Source organism: Pteronotus mesoamericanus, unplaced genomic scaffold (assembly GCF_021234165.1).
Source record: "Pteronotus mesoamericanus isolate MK-2021 breed Mesoamerican mustached bat unplaced genomic scaffold, CSHL_Meso_final contig_75, whole genome shotgun sequence".
Lineage (NCBI taxonomy): Eukaryota > Metazoa > Chordata > Mammalia > Chiroptera > Mormoopidae > Pteronotus > Pteronotus mesoamericanus.
The window spans coordinates 10254381-10274766 of NW_026555249.1; the positions used below are offsets into that span (position 1 = coordinate 10254381).

A 20386-nucleotide genomic window follows, 5' to 3' on the forward strand; every position below is an offset into this window, starting at 1 on the left:
GAGAGCTTCGTTCCTCCTTTGCAAAGGGGATTATTTGGCATATCACCAAAGCTAATCTGGAAGGTTTAAAAGACTTAATACAGAAGGTAAGAGAGTAAGAAAGAGGAGAGACAGGGGCCTGCAGGAGAGACAAAGGGACACAGACTCTGGGGAACAGTGTGACAAAAGAGGGGAGAAAGGACTCTTGCTAGCGGGCCAGGAGAAGGTGCCACATGGTTATGGATTAAGAGCCGGAGATCGTGGCGACGCAGTGGATGGTGCTGAGACCCGCGAGAGGCCTTCCTAGCCGAGCCCCGCACTTCTTTTTCTTCTGAAGGACGGTACCCTGACTGGCCTGACTGGTCTAACTGGGCAAAGGGGGGAAGGCAGGACGGTGTGTGTGCTGGTGATTGTTTTGAAGGGATTTTGAGGTTTAAGGGTGACATTTAGCCATTAATCAAACCTGTATAACTTTTGAATAAATAGTTCCTTTCCTTTTCACCAAACTCTGCCATTCAGAGCCATAATTCCAAGGGCGGCGGGCAAAGGACCCACAACCGAGGGGTCCCGGGAAAGCGAGGTGTTGTTTCGGTAATAGCATCTGGGCACCACCCCCACGGGTCCTTTTGTTCGGTAACAGTGGTGCTCCAGTGTGGTCTGTAGCTGTCCACTGGGTTCACTGGCCCCTGGGGTTACCTGGGTGGTACAGGCCAAGGTCAGCCCTTACCTGTGTTTTGCCCAGGGCTGAACTATAAAGCCATCTGAGATGGCTGCTACTTGTGCTAAACTTGGAGATTCCCAGCAGAAGCCAAGCTGTGAATCTAGGCTGCCAGCTGCTAGTGCCGGGCCTGGGGCTCACTGAGGCCTGCTGTTGCTTGTTTGAGAGGATTTAGGAAATTGTGAAGCACGAACCAAGATCAACCATTCATATGGAAAAGCAGCTTGGGTGGGCCCCTAAGTTGGGTGGGGCGGCGTCCGTGGGGGTCTCCAGGGCAGGGCAAACAGCTGTTAGCCAGGTTGATGGAGTCTCAGACGTGGCAGCAGCTTGCAGGCTCTGTGGGAGGAGGGCTCAGCAAAGGGAGTCCTTTCAGATGCAAATGATAAATTTTCTATGGTGTAAAATATTAATTGTACTGTGGAAATTTATCACATTAATTATATTTTGTTTCCTTTGCTTTCTAGATTGCTTGAACCACATTGCTTTCCTTTGTCTTTGAGTCCAACAGAATTCTGCCCACCACCCCCCGCCTTGGACCACGGATTTGTTCAAGTTGGTTATGAGAGAGACATATTTTCCCTTTATATATACTCTTCGCTTCAAGTTCTACCTCTCCTCTGTAGTCCATGTCTTTCTGCATGATACAACGGTGCTAACAATATTTTATTATTGTCTTATTTTATTATTATCTTGGTCTTAGTGATGGGGATTTTAGACCATGACTTTCATTCTTTGGCCCAAGGTGATTAGAATTCTGCCAAAGGCAGTATGTCTTCTATGGTAAGGTAAATCAATACTGCTGCCCAATGAATTAGAGGTGTAATCATGCCAGAGGGTGGCTAAACATTTCCATTTCCACTAAAATAGAAATCTGTAAACAAGCTCTTCATAATGAGGACTTTTCCCTATTCTTGCCATTAAAAGAAGCCTTTATCTAAAAATTTTTTTTCATAAATATGGGGCTTGTGATGAAGTATTAGGTTTATTCCAGGAGCCCTCATACATTTAGGCAGTGTTGGTGAGTTATAGGTCATTGTACCCCCCCGAAAATTTGGGCCATTTTCCTGTTCAGGAAGGAACACGAGCCATCTGCTACTTGTCATTCTAGGGAATTTTCTTGGCTTTGGGACCGTGTTAATTTGTGCCCTTCTCACTCCTGTTATGATGAGGCTTGGGCCCTAGACCCGTGACATCTCCTCCTGGCTTGCATAGGAGATGTTGTTCATCTGGGTTTTCTGTGTGCAGCTAGCCTTACTTTCTCCATGAATGAGTTGGCCTCTCAAATGGCAGGCCTTAGAATATCCATGCACTGAGGTTTTGCTGAAGTTTTGCCAAATGTAGGTACTTTTGGGAAATGGAAGAGCGCTCTGTGTGTGTGTGTGTGTGTGTGTGTGTGTAGGGAGGGAGAAAGAGAAAGAGAGAGAGATATGAACCTAATGTTACTAGTACTATATTGTCCCACTAGAGTCACCACAGCCCATGAAGTTGCCAGCGGCAGCGCATGCTCAGAGTGTGAGGCCAAGCAGACGAATACATTGTAGCAAACCAAGAGGCTGCCATCCCCACTCTAGTGCCTGGGGTGGCCTGTGAGGAGCCCATGGACAGGCTACATCAGAGTCACCCCAGACCTTAGTAACAGAGGTGGCTGCTTGCCCCTTGTCTTTCATTTTTTCTCATTCTGTAGGTTTAGGGTAGATCCCGAGAGTCTATGTTTTTCTAAATTGCTACGAACAGTTCTTAATGGAGAGCCAAGATCACACCCAGCTGAGTGCAACTTTTCCATATAGGAATCTCTTTGTAAGGCCCAGCAACTAGAACAAAAAGCAGACTGAGTGTCCTTCCCCATTTTCTTCAAACCTCCATATCAACCTGGGCCTCTGTTTCCTACCAGCTTCCATGAAGGAGCCAGCTGGGTCAGGACTGACAAGGAGAGGAAGGAGGCACCAGGGAATCTTGTTTTAATGCCTGTAGCATAGCCAGTCCAGCTGCAAACCCTCTCCCAAGAGAGATCTCAAACAGGCCTGATTGCCCACATCTCCTCTGCGAGCCAGGAGGAGACTCAGGGCTCAGACTTCAGGTTCCTCTGTGGTTCACTAGGAAAGCTCACCTCCTGGCATTAGAGGCTAATGACACGCCCTTGAATCTGTCCCAGCCCAGCAGCACTTTCCCTACAGGGTGAGGTGGGAGAAGATTAACATGCTTCCTCCAAAAGTCATCAGGGGGAAGCTTGTCGGGAGCATGCTGCTGGGACGTGATCTTATCTGTCTGTTCCTCAGGCAGTATTGCCAGTGAACAACCCCTAACACCTTGCCATGAAGGGTTGAATGACCAGGACATTTCCAAAATCTGACAACAAACTAAAAGCATAAGGGAAAGAAGTCACTTGGGCAGTGTGTACTAAAGCAATTTTAGTAAAATGCTTAGTACAGTGCTTGGTATTTTGAGCACAATCAATAAACCATAGTTCAGTGACATTAATGGCTTTATTTCTGTTCATGGTGGGACAAGTGTTGGTTAGGAATATAAACAAAAGATATTTTTATAAACAACTGTTAAATCAGCGATTTCAATGTTGGTTGCTTGATGATTAAGAGAAGGCATGGTTTATAGACCAAGTATATCTAAAGAAACATTTTGGTAATGCAAAATAGGCACACTCTTTCCCTTTATTTCTGTTTAGGGTGAAGATACCAAGTTTCCTGTTGGGAAAAACATAGTATATACCTGCAGCGAGGGATACTCTCTTGTTGGGGACCCCGTTGCCAGATGTGGAGATGATTTACAGTGGCTTGTTGGGGAAATGTATTGTCAGGGTGAGTGGCCTCGGCTGTAGTATAAACTTTAAGATGAGATAATAATGTGGAAGAGAATGAATTAAGATCAAAAATTGCCCGTCGAGTGCCCTGTGTCTTGACCTCCCTTTCCTGAAAGGCCCATACCATCCCGAGTTTTGGGAGGGCCTAGAGAAAGTCCTCCGCATTCTCTGGTTGATAGAGCTCCTGGAAGGTGTGGCACCTTTTATTGTGATTTTAAAGTTTCTGGGGCCAATTAGAGTTGTCCAGGAAGCTCAGCTCTGGCTAAGACCATCAAGACATCCTCTAAAGCTCAATATCTAGGAGTGTACCACAATCAATACCACAATGCATCTGTATCCTTAAATGTTTTGGATCCTGTTCCAGGATAGGCATATTGTGTTACCTTAACACTACTCTTTGGCTTCCATCTCAGCTGCACTGCAACAGACGTTCGCCTGGCAGATGGACAGAGTGTAGAGAGATATTTTTCCTTTATCAGTTGGCCTGTGCATGTGAGGAATGCTCAGTGAACATAAGCACATTTTTTCTCTTGCACATACACCTAGAAGTGAAATCTCTGAGTCACAGTGTACACCTACATTTAAATTTAGAAGATGCCACCAGTGTTCCATGTGACCATTGCCAGTTTACATCCCTGCCAAAAGCTGAGAGGTTAAGGTTGCTCTGCATCGTCATTCACACGATGTCAGATTGATATCATCTGTCTTTAAAATGTTTTAGCTATACAAGTATACGGTGATATCTTACCTTTTAATCTGTATTTCTTTCTGATGAATAGCAATGTTAAACCTGTTTTCACTTGTTCATTGGACATTTGGCCATCTTCTTTGGTGAAGTGGTTGTCCAATATTTTGTCCATTTTTAAGGTTTGTCTGTTTTCTTGTTGTAGGACCTCTTCCATTTTGCCTTTTTGCCTCTTTCTCTATCTTGTCTTTCTGGCTCTGTCTGAAGTTCTTGAGCAGAAATTACTGAGATGGAATATAAACATTTCCTAGCTGGGGATAATAGAGCCCAGAATTGGTTCAATGAAAAGATTAACCAGATACTTTTGCTTGAAGAGCTTCTTTCCCTTTGTTGTGAATCTACTGGTGAAAAACAGTCCCAGTCTTTGTTCATTTTAAAATGTCTTCAATTTATCTTCATTTTTGAAGGATGTTTTTATTTGGTAAGGAATTATAAGCTAGTATTTATTTTCTATAAAGATTTCATTACATTGCCTCAAAGTTACTTTTTTTGTTTTTGTTTATGTTTTTGTTTTTGTTTTGGTCTTTGTTTTTCAGCAGCAACTCTACTCCAGTGTACCTCGGTGTGATTTTCTTTGTCTTTACGCTGGTTCATACTCACAGCAGTTCTTGAACCTAGGCTTTAAGGTTCTTTGTTAATTTTAGAAAGTTCTTGATCATTGTGTCCTAAAATATTGCAGCTGTCCCATCCTTGCTCACCCTCCTCATGAGACACAAATGATACATTTTTAGACTCTATATATTATGTACATCCTTTTCTTTGTTTTACATCATTTTCCTCTCTTTGTTTCATTCTAAATTTTCTATTGACCTATCTTACAGTTTGTTAACTCTCTGTACAGTTGTATATAATGTAATTCTAAGAGCTCTATTGAATTCCTAATTTTATTTTCCAACTCCAGATATTCTATTTGTCTGCTTTTCTGTACTTTCTGGTTCTCTGTTGAAATTCTCCATCGTGTCATTTATTTTTTTCCCAACATGTTAATCACAGTTATTTCGAGGTCCATGTCTGTTCATCCCATTATCTGGATCTGCTTCTATAGTCTTTGTATTTTACTTTGGTCAATTCTTATCTTTTTTGACTGTTAGGTTAGTTTTGATTGAATGCCAGACTTTATGTGTGAAAAGTTGAAGAAATAATTTGAGGCTCTGGGTGATGTTATCCTCCTCGAGGGAAGATTTGTTTTGTTTCTGAGCGGCGGTAAGGCTGGTCTACAGCTGGTTTGCCTTTATTCCTAGTGTATGGCCATAAATGGACCCCAACTGAATTGTAATAGGTTTTTTTATTGAAGTCCTTTCTTTTAAAATTTTTAAAATTTTTTAATTTTTAAGTATATTTTATTGATTCTGCTATTACAGTTGTCCCATTTTTTCTCCCCTCTATCCCCCTCCACCCTGTATACCCCCTCCCACCAGCAGTACCCCCCTTAGTTCACATCCATGGATCATACATAGAAGTTCTTTGGCTTCTCCATTTTCTATACTGTTCTTAACCTCTCCTTTCTATTTTATACCTACCAATTATGCTTCTTATTCCCCGTACCTTTTCCCCCTTTTTCCCCCTTCCCCTTCCCACTGATAACCCTCCATGTGATTTCCATTTCTGTGATTCTGTTCCTGTTACAGTTGTTTACTTAGTGTGTTTTTGTTTTTGATCTTTTTTTAAAGTTCAGTTGTTGATAGTTGTGCGTTCGTTGTCATTTCACTGTTCATAGTTTTCATCTTTTTTCTTAGATAAGTGCCTTTAACATTTCATATAAGAGCTTCGTGATGATGAATTTCTTTAGCTTTACTTATCTGGGAAGCACTTTATCTGCCCTTCCATTCTAAATGATAGCTTTGCTGAATGGAGTAATCTTGGATGTAGGTCCTTGCTTTTCATGACTTTGAATACTTCTTTCCAGCCCCTTCTTGCCTGCAGGGTTTCTTCTGAGAAATCAGCTGGTAGTCTTATGGGAACTCCTTTTGTAGGTAACTCTGTCCTTTTCTCTTACTGCTTTTAAGATTCTCTCCTTATCTTTAATCTTGGATAATTTAATTATGATGTGTCCTGTGTTCCTCCTTGGGTCCAATTTCTTTGGGACTTGCTGAGCTTCCTGGACTTTCTAGAAATCTATTTCCTTTTCAGATTGGGGAAGTTTTCCTTCATTATTTTTTCAAACAAGTTTTCAATTTCTTGGTCTTCCTCTTCTCCTTCTGGCATGCCTATGATTTGGATGTTGGAACATTTAAAGTTGTCCCAGAGGTTCCTAAGCCTCTACTCACTTTTTTGATTGTTTATTTCTTCCTTCTGTTCCGAATCATTGATTTGAGCCCCAGTTTACCTAGGCCCCTTCTTTTCAACAGGACTGGACTCTAATTTTATAATCCTAGCCCTGTGAGACTGCCTAACATTCCACTCAACTTTTGAGCCTTTAAGTCGAATACTTCTCTTCAGTTTAGCAGCATTTCCACATTGCCCCACTCTCTTCTACCACCAAATTTGCAAATACTTCAAGGACAAGGGCATTACCGAATGTTGTCATTACCACTTTAGACTTCCTTTCTCTCTGGAGCTTGGACCTTCAAAACTTGACTTGTATCTTGTAACCCCAGCAGCACACAACACACTTGACAAAGCAGAGGCACTCAGTAAGTGCTGTTTTGAAAGAATGAATACATGGATTTCCTGCTGCAGAAGTAGAGCTGTGTTTTGTAGACTATTGTCCGTTAGAGAGATTATCAAGGTTGGTTTTTTAAATTGTGCATTCTGACTTGCTTTCCATCACTATGCGTGCTTCTCATTTTTCTCTTTGCTCTTTATTCAAGTAGAAAATTTGAACTAATAAACTAGTTAAACAAGAAAGAAGAGATGAGAAACTAAATAATATTTCACACTTTTATGGCTGCAAGGTTAAAGGCAGTTCTTCAAAAATTTCAGATAGTAAAATATCCAGTTCAAGACATGCTAATGACACACAAATGAACACAGTTCTTGGAAAAATTCTAGTGGGACTTAACCAGACCAGAGAGGTAAGTGGCAGCTATGAAAAGTCTGGTTTTGACTGCAGGCCAGACTGTAGGACTCTTTATGATCTAATTTATTTTAAGCTGTCACATTGCTTGGAGGGTAGGAACTCTTTTGGTCTTCACACATTCACTGGTCAATTTTATGTGGGGCGCAGTGGGACATCTCTTGTCTTCTAATGTGAAAGAGCAGAGCAAGTCTGTCAGTGACATTCAAGACTGTCGTATTTTTAAAAAGGTGGTGCAAGAAAGCAATGACCCTTGCGCTCTGCTCTTTTTTTTTTTTTTTTTATCTTTAGAAGTGGCCTGTATTCTTCCCACACTGATGGATGGCATTCAGAGTCACCCCCAGAAAGCCTCCTATGCAATTGGCGATAAGGTGACCTTTTCCTGTTCAGATGGCATGTCCTTAGAAGGTCCTTCGACATTTCTCTGCGGATCCAGCCTTAAGTGGAGTCCTGTGATAAAGGATGTCCATTGTGTGCGTAAAGGTGAGCAGCCCACGTCTGTCTGAGGACACCTGCCCTCAGGAGAGGGGTAGCCCTGGGAGCCGTCCTTGCTGGCCCTGAGTCACTGTAACTGTTGAGTCCTCGCCTCCATCCCTGTCCCTCTGTGAGAAGGAGGTCCGTGCATAGACCGAATAACAAGCTTTGTTACATGGCACACGTAGACTCACGGGGTGAAAGGAAGGCAAAAATAGCCCTGGTGATTCTTAAATTTTGACTGAAATCTTTAATATCAAAGATTAGTTTTATATTACAGTGCCAAGGAAAAGGATTTTTAAAAGCTAATTTCTGGTTTTCTCTTGATTTTAAATATACTTTTATTAAGTACAAAACTGAGATAATAATTATATAAAGTTCTGTATGTTTTATTTATGGGCTTTCAGAGAGTTTATTAGCATTATTGAAATTAAAATTTTAAAAGCATTTACATTTCACACTGCAAAGTGGAAGTATTGAAGGAAAAGTGCTACGCTTTGTAAAGTTGTTATGAATAGCATAAACCCAAAAATCTAGTATTTTTGAACATTAAGCAAATTAAAATGGCATTTTAGAACTAATGGTGGAAAAAGATTTGGAAAGCCAAATCATTTCTTTTTCAGAGATATTTAAGATGAAATGGATTTGTTTTTTAAAATAACCTCTAATTTCTTCTTTGTTTACATTATTTATTTATTTATTAAAGATTTTATTTATTTTTAGACAGAGGGGAAGGGAGGGAGAAAGAGAGGGAGAGGTACATCAATGTGGTTGCCTCTCGCATGCCCCTTCCTGGGGACCAGGCATGTGCTCTGACTGGGAATCGAACCGGTGACCCTTTGGTTCGCCGGCCAGTACTCAACCCACTGTCACACCAGCCAGGGCTGTTTATAGTTTTTAAATAACTAAAAAATGTTTGAAATAATTCAAAAGAGGAAAGAAAGAAAAACTCTCCTGCATTCCATTTTTATATGGTATTCTTATTTCCCTAGGCTATGATTTTGAATTTGGTGCTGAAACTTGTCTTTTCTAGTGGGAATGAAGTACTACATTCCGTGAGTGGTACTCTTAGGTGAGTTAGATGGCACAGCTGCAAAAAGCAGGCTGCAGAGGCTCCCTGTGACCGATGCTGCCACGGCTGCGGCGGGAAGGGGAATGCAGGGAATGCAGGCAATGCAGGCAATGCAGGAGGAGGGCAGCCCATCCCATGGAATGGCCAGCACCGTGTCTGAGGCCCTGGCAGGGATGGTTGCTTTTTCTCTGCATTCACGGAAGCACAAATGCACATTTATTTGCATATTCGCAATTTACTTGCATATTTTCAGGAATGGACCTGCGCCAGTAATTCTGCAGGGAAAGAGAGCAATGTGCAATTGATGAGGTTGCTCTTGAATTCTCAAGGAATAATGTGCTCGTCTTTCCAAACTGTTTGCATCAACTGTTTTCTAGCACAATTTGGTATGACATTCCTCCCACTTAGTAGCAAATGCTATTTCAGTTTTAATTAAGAATGTTTTTCGGACCTGCACGTTTTCAGAAGATGTAGATAATAATAACCACTCTTAAAATAAGCCTCTAATGAACAAAAATTCAGGTTTGTCAGCCTCCAAAGTTAATGTTTTAAAATACCTGCTGTATCAATATGTAGTCTTTTTTATTGTGGTAAAATATACATAACATAAAATTTGCCACCTGGACCGTTTTAAACGTACAGTCCAGTGGCGTTAGGAACACGCACATTGTTGTGTGACCATCAGCAGGGTCCATGTCCAGAGCTTCGGGATGACCTCCCACACTGAAACTCTGTCCTTGGTAAACACCAAACCCATATTTTCCACCCAATTACTGTTTAGTCTTGATGAGAAGGTAATTTGGTTTTAAAATAGTAAAGGTACGCACTCTACGTGGGCCCTAATTGCGTGTTTATTTGGTTAATGGAGTTATGAAGAAAGCAAAGTTATGCTCTTTTTAAATGCAAAAGTTTTTGGTCTAGGTAATTCTCCAGGTAATTTTCACAAATTATAATAACTTTTAGCAAGTATTTAAAATCTAAAATTTCATCTTTAAGAATGATTAGCAAATGAAGTTCTAATCATAATGCAGAAATAACATCCATGGCTTTAGCATTGAACTCTAGATTTGGTACATTTTAGATGACATTTTCTCAATGCCAGCGCTGTTGGAATTTTGGGCCTAATAATTCTTTGTTGTGGAAGAGTCGGCTATGCATTGTAAGAAATTTAACAGCATCCTGATTTCCACCTGCTAGATGTCAGTAGCGCCCCCTAGTGACAAATTGCCCTGGGTTGAGAAGCACTGACCTAGATAATACCATTAAGTATGTGTATATGTATATATATATACTTAATTTTATAATTGTTTCAATTTTTCTGAAACAATTTTAGGTTTCAGAAAAATTGAAAATATATTTTCTATTTACCTTTTACCTGCCTTTCCATAACGTTAACATTTCACATAACAACATAATTTAGTTGGTCAAAACTAAGACATGAGTATTATTACAATACTATTCACTAACCTGCAGACTTTGTTCTTATATTACCAATTTTCCCACTAATATCCTTTTTATGGTCTGGGATACAATTCAAGATACTACATAGTATTCAGGATAACACCGCTTAAAGGGAAGTGTTTAAAGAAGGAACACTTGTTACAGACGCTGTGGGTCGTGGCAGGTGTACTTCACGTTGCTACTAGTTCTACAAGTTTATGGCTCGTTCACAAGATTTTCCTGTCATGTTTAAAAGCTCTTAAGTTTTCCAAAGTTAGGAAGTATTTCATAGTTTGTGCATTCATGGAAACATGCTCTTCAGCCCTTTTTTTACTGCTTTATAGATATATTCTTCAACAGGTAACTGGTTTTATAATGCACTAAATTCCATTGTAAAGAAGCTGGCAGGAGGAGGGAATAGCGGAGTGTTGTAATTACTGTATTTTGTCATGTATAATGTGCACCCACGTTTTTGGCCCAAACTTTCAGGGGAAAAAAATATTTTGTTTAAAGTTTTTAATTCAATTATTTATTTATTTATATTTAGAAACGAAACTGATTATTGTATTCCAGGGTGTTATTTTGCATACGGATATTATTATTGCTTTCTAGGGTTATATTTTTAATGCATAAACATAAATCAAATAATTAAAAACATTTACATAGATGTGGAATTAGTACTACCCATGTATAATGCTCATCCTTATTTTTCCTTCAAAAATTTGGACAAAAACGTGTGCATCATGCACAGCAAAATATGGGTATTCACATTGTAGCCAGTAAAGCCAAAGCAATGCAGGTCAAATTATGCTCTCATAATCTGGACCAACGTGTTTTCCTGTCAAAATTGGAATGATGGTTAACTTTTGGTCAATTTGTAGAAAACATAAAACAATGGAAAGGATTTTATTAACGTAAATACCTCCAAACATTTACTCATTGTTGAAGAGAGACTGCTTAGACATTACATGTGAGAGCTTGGGGATTTCAGGGAATTCTCCATGTGTAAGTCAAGTTATACTTCTGTTTTCTGTTCCATTAAAGGTACAGTGGGCAAGATGCCATCCACACAAACACCAACTTTAAAAAAAAATTAAATTTATTGGAGTAACATCGGTTGATAGGATTTTGTTAACTTCAGGTGTGCAACTTTATAATACAACATCTGTATAATTTACTGCTTGCTCACTGCCCAAAGTCTAGCCCCCTCCTGTTGTCTGCATCTGTGATAGATTTGTGTGTCATTTTTGCGCAGCACTCAGGCTAATCTCCTTTGTATCATTCCAATTTTAGCATACGCACTGCCAAAGCGAACACTAGACACCAGCTTCTTGATACAAGGGAGCCTGCTCTACCAGCCTTGGATTCAGACAGACGTGGACTTGAATCCTGGCTTGGCCACTCTGTATATGTGTGACCTGGCACCAACTGCCTAACTTTTCCGTTCTTTACTTTCCTCATCTTTTAAATGGACATTTGTTAAGGAGGGTTAAGTATGACAATGTATAAAGAATGCATAGCTGATAGAAAATGCTCCCATAAAGGTAGCAACCATGACCAATGACATTATTTTTAGGGTGCTCTGAAGAATGCTCTATCTCTTGTAAAATGCTTTCCAGCACTTTATATTTTTACTGTACACACTTGTTGCAGTTGAGACTATTGCAGAGCCAGCCAGGTTCAACAATGTAAACAGTATGTTCTTGGCCACAAAGAAGCTCTTCTCCCGATGACTGCACCTCCTGTATCTCTTGCTTCTTAGATGTCCCTCTGAAACCGGCAGTGCCTAAATGCCAGCCCTGGGAGAAAGTGAGGAATTCAAGATGTGTGTGCAAATTGCCCAATGAATGTCGGTAAGGCCTGTCTTGGCTCACTTCTCTGTTCCATTTTACTCAAGAAAAATAAAAGGGTTCTTTAGGTGCGAGTCTCTGTTGGATCCAAGATGCTGCTCACCAAGAATTAAGGATCTGTGGTTTTTAATCTGCTCTATCTGCGGGCAGCTGTTTGCCTGGCTCACCAGGCTGACCACTGTAGGCATCCAACCTGGCTAGGAGAGGCTACCGGACTACTGGAGCACTGCCTGTCCTCCATGTAAAATGGCGCAAAAGGACAACGCTGCCACCTGAGGATTTAGAGCTTGAGAGGATTAGGGCTGAAAGCCTCCTGAGACAGGAAGCAGTGCCCACAGTGAGAGAAGCAGTGGGTTTCTGATCCCGGAAACGTCTGTCTCTAGGTTGCTTTACAAGATGCCACCCAGCTGGAGACAAGTTCATTGTAGAAGGAGACCTGAGGGAGTTCCTAGGTGTCCCTGTCATGGTCCTAGCTGGGTACAGACAGCACGATTAAATTAAGACAGACAGAGGAGAGTGACAAGTGGGACTGTTAACTGGAGTGTGGGGAAGTAAAGGACAGACAGGTGTCCTGGACGGGTCACAGCGCAAGCACATATCCATGCCCACGCCTGATGGAGCAAGACAGGAGCACTTATAAAAACCTAAAGACAGGGAGAGGTGGAGACAGCAGCTGAGGAGGGACCTGGGGAAATAAGCCCCTGACCTGCACTCCCCTCCCCTTCCAGTCTCCTACTATTGCTCCCACTGATCAAATGACCCCAGAGCTAGAGAACAAGGAGGTCTGTCGAAGTGTGAGATGCAGCAGCCTGCCAAGCAGGGGGGTGGGGGAGAGGGAGAGGCCCCCGAGAGGCAAGTGGGAAAAATATATCTATGCCCTGGACTTAATCGCGACACAAATTTACTGGCCAATCACTTGGCTTTCAATTATTATTATCATCGAAGTACACACCCAGCTCCATAAACACCTGCAGTGGGGAGCGGCGATTGTGGGAGTGTCTGACCAGGAGGGACTCCTTGTGGGAAGGAGAATTCAACAAAACAGCATGAATGGCAATGGTGTTTGGCCTCAACATTCTGACTGCCGTTATTTCCTCTTAACCATTATTTGCTTTGATTCCCTTTCATTGTCCTTCCGACTTCCCCGATTCATTCAGTTGACCTGCTGCCTGCTGTTTATAGACCCCATGCATGTGAGTTTACATATCAGATCCTGGCAACAAGGTGGCCTGGTCAATTCTCTGGCTTTTAAGCTGTTTCAAGTGGTTATATTTAAATAAGCAGAAAAAACAGACATATAAGGATTTGTTTTCATTGCATAAGTAACTCCAAGTAAATTTAGCACTTAGTCAGAGAAGAAAACATTAGAGCTAAATATATACACAAGTAGAGATAGACATTGTCTGCTGTACAATAATACTTTGTTGTCTAAGCTTTCCCTACGGTGATGCCTTCCTTATCCATCAGCGTTCAGAAATGTAGTTGCTTTATCAGTGACATTTCTAAAAAGCTGGATCTCATCATTTTGGCACCAGTGCGTAAGAAAAAAAGGAATCATTTTTTATGGAAATATTTCTAAAGTACTTCGTAAATGTAGACAAAAAAACATGGCATTGAAGCAAAGCTTCACCTTCAGTCATAGTTTCACGTCAGTCACCAATCGCTGGGTTGGGAGGGCACGTGTGTCCTGCAGTCGGTGGCCCCACGTGACCGCAGCTCTGAGTGCCGGATTTCTGCGTACTTTCTGTCCCTGTCCTGTCGTTAGCCCACCTGCTCTCCCTAGCACATCTCGCCCTCTTTTCCAATTTGCTGCATCTGTTCTGTTCTTGATGACACTAGATCGACACTAGCTCTCTCAGCTCCTAGACATCATGAGCAAATCGAGAGCAAAACACATGCATTTAGAGGGGTGTCCAACCACGGCCGGCGGGCTGCCTGCGGCCCAGGATGGCTACCAATGCAGTCCCAACACAAAATCGTAAATTTAGTTAAAACATTACGAGATTACTTTCTGATTGCGTGTGACAGTGTATTCAACGTGTGGCAAGATGACTCTTTGCCCAGCGTGGCCCAGAGATGCCCAAACGTTAGGCACCCCTGCCGGGGGTTGGGCCCTCGAGATGAAGGGGGCGCGAGTGTCTGTTCCAACTTTTTTCTGTGATCATAGCACCTGAGACCCTGAGCGCAGGGCCTTGCCTGTCGCTTCTGACCCTCATCCTTTAAAGAATGAACGTGTTGTAAATAACGTGATTAAAAACGCTCATTCCAGGCCGTCCCTGGATGTGTGCGCGCGGGACGAGAGAAGGGGGCGCGTGCTGCCCCTGACGGTGTGTAAGCTGCACGCCCTGCGCTGCCAAGGCCTCCGGTTCACGCTCGTGGGCGGGGACACCTGCGCCCGGCCCCCCTCCGCCGAGAAAGCTTGCGACGCGTGTCCCCTGTGGGAAAAATGTGACGGTAAGGGACGTTTCTTTTTCTTTTCTCTTATTAAAAAAAAAAAACAACAACGTGGAATGCGTCACGAATTTGCGTGTCACCCTTGTGCAGGGGCCGCGCTCATCTCTGCATCGTTCTTATGTTAGGATCTGTGCCGCCGAAGAGAGAAAAGGGAATTTTTTATTGGAAACTGCAAAACTGCTAAAGCAATAGTGCTGAGGTTTAGGGAAACATAGTTTTCTGGTTCAGCAGCAGAGCCGAGCAGGCACCGAGGATGTCAAAGGCTCCGACTGGCCCGAGAGTGACCTGGGAAGCAGGCTGGGTCAAGGACCTGGGGGCCAAGGACCGCCCGCTCCGGCATGAGTGTCCTCTCAAACCTCAGGGAGCCCCGATCTGCCTTCGTGATTTTTGCCCTGTCCTCGTGTCATCCATATCGTGTACTTGGAGCTTTGGCTTTTCCAAGAGGGGAAAACCGGGGCAGAACAGCCCTCTCCCCACGCCCTCCGGCACCCGGGCAGCTGTGCCCTTGTGTCCCTGTGCAGGGTGCTGACTAGGGGTGCTCTACCTCGCAGCGCAACCAGCCGGCCTAGGGGCAAGGGCTCAGGCCTGAACCACTTGTGCCAGGGAGCTCTATCCGCACCTTGGCAAGTCCACTGAGCCCTCACGCCGGCAGAGAGCCTTCCCCGTCCCTGGGCCATGTCTGGGTCGGGGGCTGAGTCCTGGCCTGAATTTGACCAGTTCTCTTCTGCTTTGAGCAAGAATCTGGTCAGCGGCTGGTATCCACGGTACAGGCCACTCCTAGGCTCTGGACTCCCTATCACGTGCAGTACCTTCAGGGGGCGGGGCTGGGTCAGCAACTGTGGTGCTAACACCCCCCTACCCCCATCCCTTAGAGCTCACGCGGGCCCTTCCACAAATGGCCTCTCCCGTGGTTTCCCAGCCCCCGGGTCTGCTTAGGCACAAGAGCCACAGCACCCTCTCTAGAGTCACGTGAGGCCATTGGCACCTGTGGAGAATCCAGACCAGCCAAGCTACATCATGACAAGCAGCTCGCAAGGCCACTGGTCTCTCCTTCCCAGGCCTTGCTGAGTCCAGGTGCCTTCAAAAATCTCATGGCCTTTCAGGCCCCTGGTCACTTCTCATGGGCCATTTCCAGAAGAAAATACGCCTTCCCATGGTGAGTCTCCGGCCCATTCTACAGGTTGCTGGACAGCCCTGAGCGCATGCGAGGCATGGCTGCAGGGCCCTAGCCTTGAGGTCCTTGCTGGCCATAGACAAGCTTGATCCGGACAGAAACCACACAGGGAGCGTGTCCGTGGCTTCTGCGCAAAGACAGAGGCCTGTTGTCCATCCAGTCTGCTGACGAGGGGTGACCAGTGAGGACTGAGTGGGGCAGTGTGGGTGGAAGCTATAGCTGGTGCTGGCCGCCAGGCCAGGAGGCCCAGAAGAGGCGAAGCTGGGGGAACAGGGCCTGGTGTCCAGGGCAGCTGTCTCCGTGGCACGGACTGGCCCCACGCCCTCCTCCTGGGGGGTGCTCTGGGCTTCTGGCCACCTGGGAAGGCCACCCGAAAGCACGGTTCCCTCCAGACTTGGTTGCTGCCTATTCCTCCTCTCTGTAGTTGGGGCTGTGGAAGACGTAGCTGTATTCATTGTGTTGTACTATTTTTGACATCTTGTGACCTCATGCTAGAAGTATTCTATTGTTTATAGAACCGTCTTGGATACATATAACTCTGAAGCACACCTGCATGTCAGTAAAAATCTCAATTTCATAAGAAATAGACCCATAATAACTATTTTTTCAAAAAGAAACTTTATATCATTTTCTTAAAAGGAAGTCTCACTTGCCGTAAATATGAGGGAACTATCAAAATACACGTATTGGAACAAGACGAGGGGTAGGCTCGAGCCAGCTGCTGCGGGAGTATGAGGGGGCTGTTTCCTCGGGGCGAGGGGTGTGGGGCTGGGGAGTGGCACACGCAGTGCCGCACTGACACTCTCCTAGAGGGAGCTGAGGACCTGAAGGGAACACAGAGAGCCGCCACTTCCTGGAGCTGTCATTCAGTATTTCTAGCGCTGTGTCCAAGTGGCACTTACGATGACCTTGACCACCACCACGGGCATGGCCCGCCTCCCTTGGTGTCAGCTGCACCCCCAAGCGGGGCGGGCTGGGTCACTGCCCTTGGTTTCTCCGTCTCTCTGCAGTGCAGACGATGGCATTCGTAACTGCAGCTGTGTCTGGGACCCTTTGGTTTCAGCAGTCACCACAAGTGACCGGCTGCCCTTGTCACTCTCTTCCTGGAGACACCTGGCTGGTGTATTCCAGCCCCGAAACTTCAGTACACACAATTGCACAGCTTATTTCTGACATTTTGTTTTGTTTTGTTTTTTGGGACATGCAGCCTTTGGTGTTTCATGCCCTTTCTCTCGAAGCAAATTGAATTCTTTGGTTCTTTGTCTCTCTTTGACCCTCGGCCCTCAGCTCTTTGCCGAGGTCTCCTCATGTGGTCGGGGGTTGGCAGGCCCCACGCGGGCTCCGACTCACGGGGACAGCAGCCTGGCGGAGGAGAGCCGGACTGCTCTTGACCACTGTGGTCCAAACAACAGTAGGGAGCAGGGCACCGGTTTCCAAACCTGCTAATTCTGAGTGGAGCAGAATGCCTGGCTTCCCTGGTCCCCTGCTTGCCTGGGCAGCGGGGTGGGGGCGGGAGGGGGGGGATTCCATCCCCAGAGGCAGGAGCTCCTCTGGGTCGCTCACCACCACGTGGTGACTTTGGAGGGAGGTAAAGGGCCTTGCCTCTGCCATCGCCACCTGTGCCAGTGAGCCCCCTCACTTGCGTTTGCAGCCCAGGACAGCAAGTGTGTCTGCAGAGAGGCCTCGGAGTGCGAGGAAGAAGGCATCAGCGTCTGCGCGGAGGTGAACGGCGAGCAGCGGACGCTCACGGAGTGTGAGGCTGGCGCCCTGAGGTGTCGAGGGCAGAGTGTCTCGGTCACCAGCATAGAGCCCTGTGAGGGGGACGCCCAGTAGGCTCCCGGCTGCTAGCGGCTTGCTCGGAATCCAGCAACGGCTGTGGCCTGTGGCCTGTGGAAACGTCCTCATGCATAACTGAGGCTGCAGTGTCCCCAGCGGGAGGCACGCTCTTTTTCCTCCCCTGCTTCCTCAGCCCCCAGCTGCCCACATAAGCCAGCCCTTCATCAGATACTCTTTTTCCTTTTTTAAAACAATATCAGTCAGGCTGAAGAATGGTCATGAGTTTCTGCCTGAGTCAGCTGTGTTCTTGGAGAAATTGCTCACTTCCCTGGACTTTGGCTTAATCGGAAAATTAGCGGGTTAGACCAGAGAAGCTCAAATGCTCCCTTTAGCCCCATGGGCCTTCACTGGGTGACCGTCCCGGGGGCCAGAACACCCTCCGCAGCTGGATCAGGAAACAGAAAGGTCAGAGGGGCAGCCCCCTGCTCAGTGAACCCAAACACGAAGGGGACCCTGAATGGAGAAGGACAGGTGCAATTACTCCATCCCAGGAAGGACCCTCATCCTCCACCCTGAGCCGCACGGCAGGGCGGGCTGCTCGTCTTGCCAGGAGATGGAGACGCTGACTTGTCAGAGCCGAATGTTCCATGTCTTGGTCACGGGCACCTTCTGCCTTTTTGTCTGAGAACACACATGATTCAGTCTTCCCTTGGGGGCTTTTTTTATTTAGTGGGTGTCAAACCCAAGACCTCCAGTTTGCTCCACACCCTTTTCTGCAGCAGGAACGTTCACGCCTGACTGCGGCAAGCTTGCACGTCAGAGAGATCCGTGTTCTCTGATGCAGACACACACCAGATTTTTCAGGGGCGATGGAGGTGGATCGATGGGAAGCATTGGCATTCAGTTTAGCCCTTATTCATTCTTCATCAAAACAAAACAAAAAGAAAACAGCTGTGGGAGATGCAGTGAGTGAGCTTAAATGAAACTTAAAATATGCTTGTATATACAAATACTATCTCTGTATTTTTCTGATACTGATGAATACATTTCAACAAAGCTTTCGTTAATATGACAATGATTAAAACACTCATTAAAGATACTATCCTTTGGAATTTTTTGATCTGCATTCTGTTTAATTTTAAAGAGTCTTTCCATGAAGAATAGTTAATGTGTTCTTTTAAAGTATATTTTTATTTTTTAAGCTGCTTTATTGAGGTATGATTGACATATCAAGGTAGAAAAGCTGTGCACATGTAATGTATACTAACAACTTGATGAGTTTGGGAATAAGTATACTTCCATCAAAGCTGTAAATATATCCATCACTTCCCAAAGTTTCCTCCCACTCCCATTATTATTATTGTTATTGTAATACAACATAAGATCTTTCTTCTTAGAAAATCTTAAGCATCTGTTACAGTGTTGCTAGCAAGAGGCGCTGTAGCTTGCCCGTGGCTCTAGCTGTGTTGTATGGTGGGTCTCTAGGACATACCCACCCAACATCACTGCAGCTCGGTACCCTTGGGCCATCAGCTCCCCGTTGCTGCCTCTCCTTAGCTCCTGGCAACCACCATTCTAATTTCTGCTTCTATGGGCTTGACTGTTTTAGATGCCACATGTAAGTGAGATCATACAGTATGTCATAATTTTGTCTGGCTGATGTCACTTAGAGTAATACCCTCCTAGTCTACCCATATTGTCACAAGTGGCAGGGTTTTCTCCTTTTCTAAAAAAGGCTGCATAGCATTCCCCTGCACATCTACATCACATCTTCTCTTTCCGCTTATCCCTGGTTGAACTCTTAGGGTGTTGCCATGTCTTGGCTGGGGAATAACGCGACGGCGGTCATGGGGCTGCCTGCCGCTCTTCACGGTTACGATTTCCGTTCCTTTGGCTATATCCCCCGAGGTGGGGGACTGCTGGGTCAGATGGTAGTTTTACTTATAGTTTTTTGGGGGGAGCCTCCATACTATTTTCCACATGGCTGGACCCATGTCTCACCTAGGTCAAGCGTTACCTACCAAATTGTCCCTTGAGTGACGTTTCAAATATAATATGTGGAAGTTTCAAAGAGGTAAGGTCAAATTGATTAAAAACAAGAATATTCAGAAATGTTTAACTGAGGCCAATGGTGTTTGTGAGAATTTATTATGGAGCTAATTTATACCCTGGGTGGAGGATAGATTTGAAAACGCCTTGAGATGCAGATCTCAAAACAAAGGGTTGGACCAGTAACATACTTGGAAGGAGATAGCTCAGTCTCCTCCCAGCCTTAACCTCATGTGGAGGTAGGTGCCTACTGCTGTACCACCACCCCCTTCCTGACTGAGGCACAGCACATGGTCAGCACTGTGAAATGCTATAGGAGAAAGAGGCCTGGAAACCCCCCTACCCCCAGCAGATTGGACAGTTAAAGTTTGAGAAAGAAGTTTCACGGAGATAGTGAAGGAGAAGCACGGGGTTCACAGCCAGCCGTTGGAGACAGGGGGAGCAGTGAATGAGGCTGTAGAAAGATGTTGTCTTGAAATACGTAATTTTGTGCCTTTTTTGAACATTCTTCTGCTTGGCCTTTCTTCTAGTTAGACAGAGACATTCACAATTGTCTGTAAGAGAATTAGATTTGTTACAGTGGGCCTGCAAGGAGGAAGTAACTTTCAACGTTAAATCTTTAAAAATGTTTGAGACTTCCAAAATAAGGTCTTAAATAACTAAAGAGAGGGCTTTGAGGAAAGCGAGAAGGACAGTTTCTGCCACGAAAATTGATTGCAAAGAGAATCGAGGGAGTGTGAGAATTTCCCTGCTGCCCCGTCCCTCTGCCTCAGGCCAGCTGGTGAGGCTGGGGCAGCGCCGTGGGGGAGGAGGCAGAAAGTGCT

At 44.7% G+C, this 20386-nt stretch overlaps 1 protein-coding gene and 1 pseudogene across 1 annotated transcript in view; one reads left to right on the top strand and one right to left on the bottom strand.

The window, feature by feature from the left end:
* C7 (complement C7) overlaps positions 1–18592 on the top strand; it is a 52301-nt gene extending 33709 nt beyond the window's left edge. The window contains exons 13-18 of the mRNA XM_054583974.1: positions 1162–1249; positions 3378–3510; positions 7565–7756; positions 12022–12112; positions 14379–14563; positions 17389–18592. Coding sequence (XP_054439949.1) covers positions 1162–1249; positions 3378–3510; positions 7565–7756; positions 12022–12112; positions 14379–14563; positions 17389–17570 — 871 coding nt within the window. The 3' untranslated portion in view covers positions 17571–18592. The remainder of the gene's footprint in view (positions 1–1161; positions 1250–3377; positions 3511–7564; positions 7757–12021; positions 12113–14378; positions 14564–17388) is intronic.
* LOC129079059 (uncharacterized) lies at positions 14609–14709 on the bottom strand (annotated as a pseudogene).
* Positions 18593–20386: the final 1794 nt, after the last annotated feature.